Genomic DNA, 9,534 nt, shown 5'->3' on the forward strand with positions numbered 1-9,534 from the left:
TATTGTATTTGTTATGTTATGATGGATTGTCTTGGCTTGCTTTTGGACTAAAGTCTTTTGTAGTTGCCTGGACCAACTGCTATGTACTAAATATGTATAGTTTGCTTTTGGACTGAAGCCTTTTGTTGTTTCGTGGACCAATTGCTATGTACTGAATGTGTATGTATCGATGCAATGCTTCTGATATAAACTTGATATATTAGATTGATAAGCACAACTACATTATGCTATTTTTTTTATATTTGCAATGCTTCAATGATTGTATTACCACATTTCATACCTAGTGGGAGTTAATTAGTTGACATGCCTCACTGTATAATACTATCCAACAAAATAGATAATGTTCGGTGTTTTGTAACCCCATTATATGAAGGCTTCCTATATAACTAAACTGTATTATAACCAAGGAGAGTCACAAGTTAACTTACACTTTCTCCATCTATCCCTTGGTCCTTTGGATAGTAATTTCAATGCCAAATGTACTCAAGAAGTTCAGAACTTTGCAAACTCTGCCATCAACGTCTTCACATTTCACTTTAATAATCTTCAGGTATCCTGAAATAGCCGCTGGTTTCTCCACCAAACCAGGATTTTCTTCCACTTCCACCGCACATGCAGGTTTTTCTTGCTGTAGCAGACAAAAATATTTCACCAATATACATCAATCATGCATGAAAAGAAAACTTAACACTGCATCAACTCTGCTGCTGTCCATTTATAAAACATATACCTTACACAATTGAAGTGTCAGATTTTCAAGAACCGGCGAATGTTCAAGCATACAAACTAGTGCACGAAGGTCAGGTTGCACACACCACTCGTTCAGCAACAATGTCTTTAACTTGCTAAATGTAGGGCACCATCTCAAATCCCTTTTGAAAATAAGCTGAACAAGACAAAGTGCAAAACAGTTACAGTTAAGGATCCAGTTTTAAAGTCCACAATGAACTGGTACTGAAAGTGTGTTCGGCCTTTGGATAAACATTAAAAATTTATACCTAGAGGAAGTATACAAGCAAATTCAGTATGTCATAATTAGCAACTCTCTCTACATTTACAAAGAAGTGTTGACATATCATTTGGAAATTCACATCATGAACATGGAGACTTAATGGATATATATTTTCAATATCACAAGACTATCTCAACTAGAATTGGGTCAGATCTCAAAGTGCAGTCGCATAAACATATATAGAATTTCTAACATGTACAGAATGAAGCATAAGAGCTCATCTGGTGGCAATACATGTGGCTACACTATTTTCGTCATTAACTGATATGCAAAGATGGATAGAGACCCCGACAGAGACTACTGTAGAGATCAGAACAGTCATGCATTTAAATCAAGATGGAAATATGTGTGAATTTACCATTCCCGGATGAGCTATCAACTCCAAGTTTTTAGCACGAGACAGACCTCCAAGAAGTACGCAACCACCCGTGAGGCCATCATTACCACAGCAATCTAGACATGTACCACAACACTCTCCAGCAGAAAAACCTTTACGACAGTAATCAACCGACCAGACTTCAACATTGACAACTGCGGTTTCTAATGACAACATGCTTTCGAGAAATGGGGTTCTACCTCCATATGATATGAGTTGCAGAGAGACAAGATTTGGGACAGAAATACTAATCCGGACATCACCCTTGAAATAACAATCCTTGATGCTCAGATGTTTTACAGACTGGGACACGATGCTACTAGCATCAAAGTCACAGTCTTTTATCTTTAGATCCTCCAGTGTTGAGCAGCTTGAAAGATTTAGGAAGTTGCTCTTCAACCTCGCTTCAGAAATCTCTAATCTTCTTAAATACTGGGAGACCAGAGGAGGGCCATCCAAATAGCCGGGCCCGTACACCGGCAAAGGGAACTTGACAGTGAGGACCTGAGTTTGGCATGACAAAGCATGACGGATCCATGTTGATATCCATGTATGATCATCACCAAAATGATTAGCATACTCGATCTCGACCTCATCCAGAGTCGAGCCAGGGTCTCGGAGAAGCAACAGGCAGCTCACAAACTTGGTAAGGAAAACGTCAGTGCTCCCCCACCATTCACCCCCGCTTCGGTTGATGCGAAGACGGCGCATAGATTTCCAAAGGTAGCGCCAGCGCTTGGCGAGCAGGCAGGTGCGCACTGCCTCATCCGCCTGCAGGAAGCCAAGGACCTGGTGCAGGACGTCGTCCGGCAGGGCGCTGAGCCGTTCCTCATTGCAGGACTTTGACGATTTATCTGCCCTGCTTGTCTGAGGCATTCCGTGGAACAGGTGGTGCGCGCCGGAAGCTGCGGGAACACGAGGGGGACGACCTAAGGGGCGGGAGGCAGCAGAGACGACGAAGATAGTCGACCCTAACAAAATTACAAAATCACAGATTTGACAATTCACCTTCCAGGCCTGAGCTCGATTCGTCGGCGCGACGGTGGCCAGTGGCCGGTGGCGGCGGTGAGATGGCCGGACGAACACCACCCTTGCTCCCTCTGGATCAGCACATCGCAACCATCGGCCTGTGATTCACTTACAATTCTGCGTCGATGCTTTCGAATCGGTGGTCGTCACTCTTGCTCTGAAACCCTAACCTTAGGAAACCGGTCTCAAATACCTAAACGGACGGACCTTAAAAAAGCCTGACCCATTGGACACTTCAAACCCATCCGGACTGACCAGCGTCCCATAAGACACGTAACAATGGTTGTTAAGATAATTTTATTTTAAATTTTACATGTAATTTTAGAGATGACAAACTAAAATGAATCATCTCTTAGCCTTATCTTTAATAACTAGTCATTTTTAAAAAAAATGATGAGACATGTTATACTAAAAAATCATCTTTTGCATTTAAAAATATATACACCATGACAGATATTCAGTTAAATACGGAAAAGCATGATGCGTGTTCAAATGAAATGGTTACTGAAAAATGATCTTACCTTGATCCAGCAGAACATGTAGTGATCCATAAACGTAGTAAATGTTCTCTGAAATCACTGGATCAGGCCTCGTGGAACCACGGGATGGTGATGCCAACACATGATTTATTTTTTGAGAATTAAGTAGCAAACCTGCAATGCATAAAATAGATCAAATGGTTAGCAAACCTGCTGTTCGTCCTGAAGCTAGTTTTGTCATATTTTTTTTATGTACTAAAATCTTGTGATCAGTCATCACTCAAGGAAGCTTTTCATTATTTTACTCTCTGGTATGTGAATGCAGTGAACTTACTCCTCTCAACGAACACAAATAAAGCTGCCTGACTTTTTTACTGCAGTAATTCTTTCGAACTGTTTTAAAATCTTTGCTTCTCGCACGTCAAGGAACTTCAACTAAATATAGTGTACAAACTACTCATAAACCATATTGCTATAGTTGTCTGATTTACTCATTGCTGTCAATTATACTTTACTAAAAATTTGTAATTTAGAGTATCTCCAGCCGCGCCCCCAACAAGGCTCCCCAGGCGAGTTTTCGGTCGCCGGCGCCAAAAAATCAGCCCGGTCGCGCCCCCAAGAACCCAATTTTCGCCGGCTCGGGCCGAAATTGGCGCCGGCGGACCCAACTTGCCGGGGATATACCCCGCGGTATGATCCGGCCGGAGTTATAACCCGTCTGGGACTTAGTAAACCAGCAGGTGTTAAGGCAAGTGGTAAACCGGTTGGTGTTAAGTCAGACGGTAAACCGGCTGATAGTTAAGACAGGAGTTAAGTCAGATGATAACTCAGCAGACATTCTTAAACCGGCAGACCATCTTAAACCGGCACCAGTTAACTCCCGACAGACTATCTTAAACTGGCACCAGTTAACTCCCGGCAGACTATCTTAAACCGGCACCAGTTAACTCCCGGCAGGCAGTGGTAACTGGGTTGCAGGAGTTATGAAGTCTGAGACGTTATGAAGCCCAAGATGTTAAGAAGCCCAAGAAGAGAAGTCATAATAGTTAAGTCTTAAGTCCGAGTTGGACTCTACATGTAACCCGCCCCTTTAACATATATAAGGAGGGGTAGGGCTCCCCAAAGAGGGAGAAGTAAGAAGAAACAATCTTAAAGGGTTAGGGTTAACTGGGAGAGCCGGTTTACGGCGACTTCCTCATGATCATAATGAGAGATAGTCTCAAACAGCACGTAGGGTTGTTATTGGATGATGTTTCCCGGGGCCCGAAGCTGTCTAAATCCTTATCTTGCGTTGCGTCTCTCGATTTCACTCAACCCCTCTCAAGCTACCACATAAATGCGTTGGCCTCACGACTAAGTCCTCACATTAAGACATCTGCCGTGATATTTCTACGACAGTTGGCGCCCACCGTGGGACTCGCGCACGGTGGTGTTGAGGTTCTTGGAGGGATTTTTCTCAAGGATTAAGGAGTTTACAATTTTTCGGATGAAGAGTACCGATTTGGAGGTACCTGGATTTTGAGTCGCCGGAACCGCTGGATTTCTAAAAAAGTTTGATCCGCCGCTGCCTTCGCGTGTGCTGGCTCTGCTGCTGTTTTTTCGACTCTAAGCCAGAACATGGATTCAAGTTGAACCCCTGAGGGAGCCACAACCCCATGGAAGGATTGGTTAAACCGCCGTGATTTGGAGAAGGACTCGGGCATGTATTAATCAAATCAGCCATGACCGGAAGGAGGACGGCATGACTCGCCAGCGTGACGGCCTGCCTCAGTTGCTCACCAGGGTGACTGACTGCTTTCACGGCCCCCGCTTCGTCATCTGCCTCTTTGCCTCGCTAGGGCAACTCTGCTGCCGCGGTTCGTCGCCAAGCAGTACTTCCGCCTTGCCCTTACAGCTGCGCCCTGTCTGAGTCACATCCACCATGCGTCGCCCAAAACCGCCATCTCCACTCGATCTCGGATTAAGTCATCACCGTTGCCGATTCAAGGTCAACGCAAGGTGGACTTCAAGTACTCCACTAAAACAAAGCTGTCAAAAGTAGTACGAGACGACGAGTTGGAGCTTGCTTGCCTTTTCTCTCGCCGATGAGTCGCCCTGGCTGCGCTCTAACTCGGCCATAGCCTTCAGCCGCCACCCGCAAGCCGGACTCTACTTCAAACCGTCGCACCTCGGGCCGCAAATCGCCACCGCCTCTACGCTTCGTGAACCGCCGCAACCTGATGCCATATCCGAGCCATTGCCTGGTCGTCCGCGGTCTTGACTCAAACAATGGCTGCCTCGCCAAAGCTGCGGACTCACGTAGCCCTGCTAAACCGCCATCTGCAGCTGCAACCGCGCCTTGGAATGGTCGCTGATGTGAGTCACCATTGCGTGAGTCGCTGGTTCTCCCTTGCCACCGCTGGCTTCAAACCATCATTACAGCGGGCCTGCATCGACATTTCTGCTGCCTTCGTGCTGAATCACTTGAGCGACCGTCACTGATTTCCTCTCTGCTGTAGCGCTGCTCAGACCACCCGGCGTTGACCCGTCGAGTGATATGTCTTCGTCGTATCTCCTTTTCCAAACACTTTTGTTTTTGTTTTGAACTCTAACTTATATGATTTGAATGAAACTAACCCGGACTGACACTGTTTTCAACAGAATTGCCATGGTGTTGTTTTATGTGCAAAAAACAAATATTTTTGGAATGACCTGAAACTCCACGGAACATCTTAAAAAAAAATCATCGTCAAAGATGAAGACCAGGGGGCCCACACCCTTCTCACGAGGGTGGGGGGCGCCCGCCCTAGGGCGCGCCCCCTACCCCATGGGCCCCCTGGATGCCCTCCGACGCCAACTCCAACTCTATATGTTTGCTTTCGGAGAGAGAAAAATAAGAAAGAAGAAATCATCGCGTTTTACGATATGGAGCCGCCGCCAAGCCCTAAAACCTCTCGGGAGGGCTGATCTGGAGTCCGTTCGGGACTCCGGAGAGGGGGATTCGTCGCCGTCGTCATCATCAACCATCCTCCATCACCAATTTCATGATGCTCACCGCCGTGCGTGAGTAATTCCATCGTAGGCTTGCTGGACGGTGATGGGTTGGATGAGATTTATCATGTAATCGAGTTAGTTTTGTTAGGGTTTGATCACTAGTATCCATTATGTTCTGAGATTGATGTTGCAATGACTTTGCTATGCTTAATGCTTGTCACTAGGGCCCGAGTGCCATGATTTCAGATCTGAACCTATTATGTTTTCATGAATATATGTGAGTTCTTGATCCTATCTTGCAAGTCTATAGTCACCTACTATGTGTTATGATCCGGCAACCCCGAAGTGACAATAATCGGGACCACTCCTGGTGATGACCATAGTTTGAAAAGTTCATGTATTCACTATGTGCTAATGATTTGTTCCGGTTCTTTATTAAAAGGAGGCCTTAATATCCCTAAGTTTCCAATAGGACCCCGCTGCCACGGGAGGGTAGGACAAAAGATGTCATGCAAGTTCTTTTTCATAAGCGCGTATGACTATATATGGAATACATGCCTACATTATATTGATGAATTGAAGCTACTTCTGTGTCACCCTATGTTATGACTGTTACATGATGAACCGCATCTAGCATAATTATCCATCACTGATCCGGTGCCTACGAGTTTTCCATATACTGGTTCTCGCTTATTTACTTTTCCGTTGCTACTGTTACAATCACTACAAAATACCAAAAACATTACTTTTGCTGTCTTTACTTTTGTTGCCGCTACCACCACTATCATATTATTTTGCTACTAAACACTTTGCTGCAGATACTAAGTTTCCAGGTGTGGTTGAATTGACAACTCAGCTGCTAATACTTGAGAATATTATTTGGCTCCCCTTGTGTCGAATCAATAAATTTAGGTTGAATACTCTACTCTCGAAAGCTGTTGCGATCCTCTATACTTGTGGGTTATCAAGACTAATTTCTGGCACCGTTGCCGGGGAGCATAGCTCTATTCTTTGAGTCACTTGGGATTTATATCTGCTGGACATTATGAAGAACTTAAGAGATCCAAAAACCAAGATCTATCCCTCAACTACGAGGGGAGGTAAGAAACTTCCATTTAGCTCTGCACTTGATTCATCTTCTGTTATGAGTAAGTTTGCGACACCTACACCTACTTCTGCTATTTGTTCCGATATGTCGCATGTTATTGATGATGCCACTTCTGCTATGCATGATACTTATGATGAAACTGCTTCTATGTCTGATACTACTGTGCCCCTTAGCGAATTTCTTGATAAACAAATTGCTAGGGCTAGAGAAAAAGAAATTATTGAATCTGAATACGATGATGATAGTGATGATGAAAACATGCTTGTTATTCCTGAAGGTTATCTTTTTGATAGGGAATCTTCTGCCGCTATTTTCGCTTGCAAGGATAGATATGAGCTTAAGAGGTTATTAATTAAATGGAACAAAGAATCACTTAGAGATAAAATGAAACCCGACCCTGCTTTTGCTACTTCACCTATATGTGTTCCTGATAAAGATTATGAATTCTCTGTTGATCCTGATATAATTACTTTGGTTGAATCTGATCCGTTTTATGGCTATGAATCTGAAACTGTTGTGGCACATCTCACTAAGTTAAATGATATAGCTGCCCTGTTTACTAATGATGAGAGATCGCGTTACTTCTATATACTCAAAATATTTCCGTTCTCATTAAAGGGTGATGCTAAGATATGGTTTAATTCTCTTGATCCTGGTTGTGTGTGTAGTCCCCAGGATATGATTTATTACTTCTCTGCTAAATATTTCCCTGCTCATAAGAAACAGGCTGCTTTGAGGGAAATATACAACTTTGTGCAAATTAAAGAAGAGAGTCTCCCACAAGCTTGGGGGAGGCTTCTCAAGTTACTTAATGCTTTGCCTGATCATCCTCTTAAGAAACCTGAAATACTTGATATCTTTTATAATGGACTAACCGATACTTTCAGAGATTACCTGGATAGTTGTGTTGGTTCTCTTTTCAGGGAAAGAACACCGGATGAAGCTGAAATTCTATTGAATAATATGTTGACAAATGAAAATAATTGGACACCTCCTGAGCCAGCTCCTGCTCCAATTACTGAGCCTATTCCTAAACCAACTCCGAAGAAGAGAGATATTCTATTTCTCAGTCCCGAAGATATGCAAGAGGCAAAGAAATCTATGAAAGAAAAAGGTATTAAAGCTGAAGACGTTAAGAATTTAACTCCTATTGAAGAAATACATGGTCTTACTATACCGCCTGTTGAAGAAACATATAATCTCAATTCTTTATTTACTGAAGAACCTCCTGACCCCGATATCCCGACACAGGTAGTAAAGGTAAATTATCTCTATAGATATGGTAAAACTGAAGTCCCTCCTACTAAAATTGCTAGTCAGTGCTTGGATGAGTTTGATAACTTTATGTTTAACCAAGACGACTTCAATGCTTATTTTGGTAGACAATTAAAAGAAAATGCTTATATGATTAGACGCTTGGGTGATTATATAGCTGATATTAAAGGTGAACTTAAACTTGTTAGCAAACATGCTTCTATGGTTACAACTCAAGTAGAACAAGTACTTAAAGCTCAAAAATAAGTGCTTGATGAAATGAATAGTAAGAAAAATGATTATGCTGTTAGAGTGTCTACTAGAACTGGTACAATGACTCAGGAACCTTTGTATCTTGAAGGCCACCCTAAGAGAATCGAGCAAGATTCTCAAAGTAATAATATTGATGTTCTTAGTTCTTCTAAAAAGAAGAAGAAGAAAAATGATAGAGCTGTGCAAACTTCTAGTGAACCTATTGCTGAACCACCTGATAATCCAAATGATATATCTATGTCTGATGCTGAAACACAATCTGGTAATGAACATGAACCTAGTAAAAATGTTAATGATGATGTTCATGATGATGCTCAACCTAGTAATGACAATGATGTAGAAATTGAACCTGTTGTTGATCTTGATAACCCACAATCAAAGAATCAATGTTATGATAAAAGAGACTTTGTTTCTAGGAAACATGGTAAAGAAAGGGAACCTTGGGTTCAGAAATCCATCTCTTTTCCTCCGAAACCATCCAAGAAAAAGGATGATGAGGATTTTGAGCGCTTTGCTGAAATGATTAGGCCTATCTTTTTGCGTATGAGTTTAACTGATGTGCTCAAAACAAATCCTTATGCTAAATGTATGAAAGATATCATTACTAGTGAAAGAAAGATACCGAAAGCTGAAATTTCCACCATGCTTGCTAATTATACTTTTAAGGGTGGAATACCAAAGAAACTTGGAGACCCTGGAGTACATGTACCTTGCTCCATTAAAAAAAATTATATTAAAACTGCTTTATGTGATCTTGGAGCCGGTGTTAGTGTTATGCCTCTCTCTTTATATTGTAGACTTGACTTGAATAAGCTGACACCTACTGAAATATCTTTGCAAATGGCTGATAAATCAACTGCTATACCTGTCGGTATTTGTGAGGATGTGTCTGTTGTGGTTGCAAACGTTACTATTCTAACGGACTTTGTTATACTTGATATTCCCGAGGATGATAGTATGTCTATTATTCTTGAAAGACCTTTTCTTAATACTGCAGGGGCTGTTATTGTTGCAACAAAGGTAATGTCAC

General features: G+C 42.4%; 1 protein-coding gene across 1 annotated transcript; it reads right to left on the reverse strand.

The window, feature by feature from the left end:
* Nucleotides 1–439: 439 nt before the first annotated feature.
* LOC125516413 (F-box/LRR-repeat protein At2g29930-like) lies at nucleotides 440–2,264 on the reverse strand. The gene is made up of 3 exons (XM_048681870.1): nucleotides 1,371–2,264; nucleotides 731–886; nucleotides 440–628 (listed from the first exon to the last, which is right to left on the reverse strand). Exons 1-3 carry the CDS (start codon nucleotides 2,262–2,264, stop codon nucleotides 440–442), a joined length of 1,239 nt encoding a protein of 412 aa, XP_048537827.1.
* Between the last annotated feature and the right edge of the window lie 7,270 nt (nucleotides 2,265–9,534).

Source organism: Triticum urartu, chromosome 6, assembly GCF_003073215.2.
Source record: "Triticum urartu cultivar G1812 chromosome 6, Tu2.1, whole genome shotgun sequence".
Lineage (NCBI taxonomy): Eukaryota > Viridiplantae > Streptophyta > Magnoliopsida > Poales > Poaceae > Triticum > Triticum urartu.

Excerpts from the sequence above, each read along its gene's own strand:
- LOC125516413 (XM_048681870.1), bottom strand. The coding sequence starts at position 2,264 with ATGCCTCAGACAAGCAGGGCAGATAAATCGTCAAAGTCCTGCAATGAG. Across the intron at positions 887-1,370 it reads TGATAGCTCATCCGGGAATG|CTTATTTTCAAAAGGGATTT; the intron begins GTAAATTCACAC and ends TGTCTTGTTCAG. Across the intron at positions 629-730 it reads TGACACTTCAATTGTGTAAG|CAAGAAAAACCTGCATGTGC; the intron begins GTATATGTTTTA and ends TGTCTGCTACAG.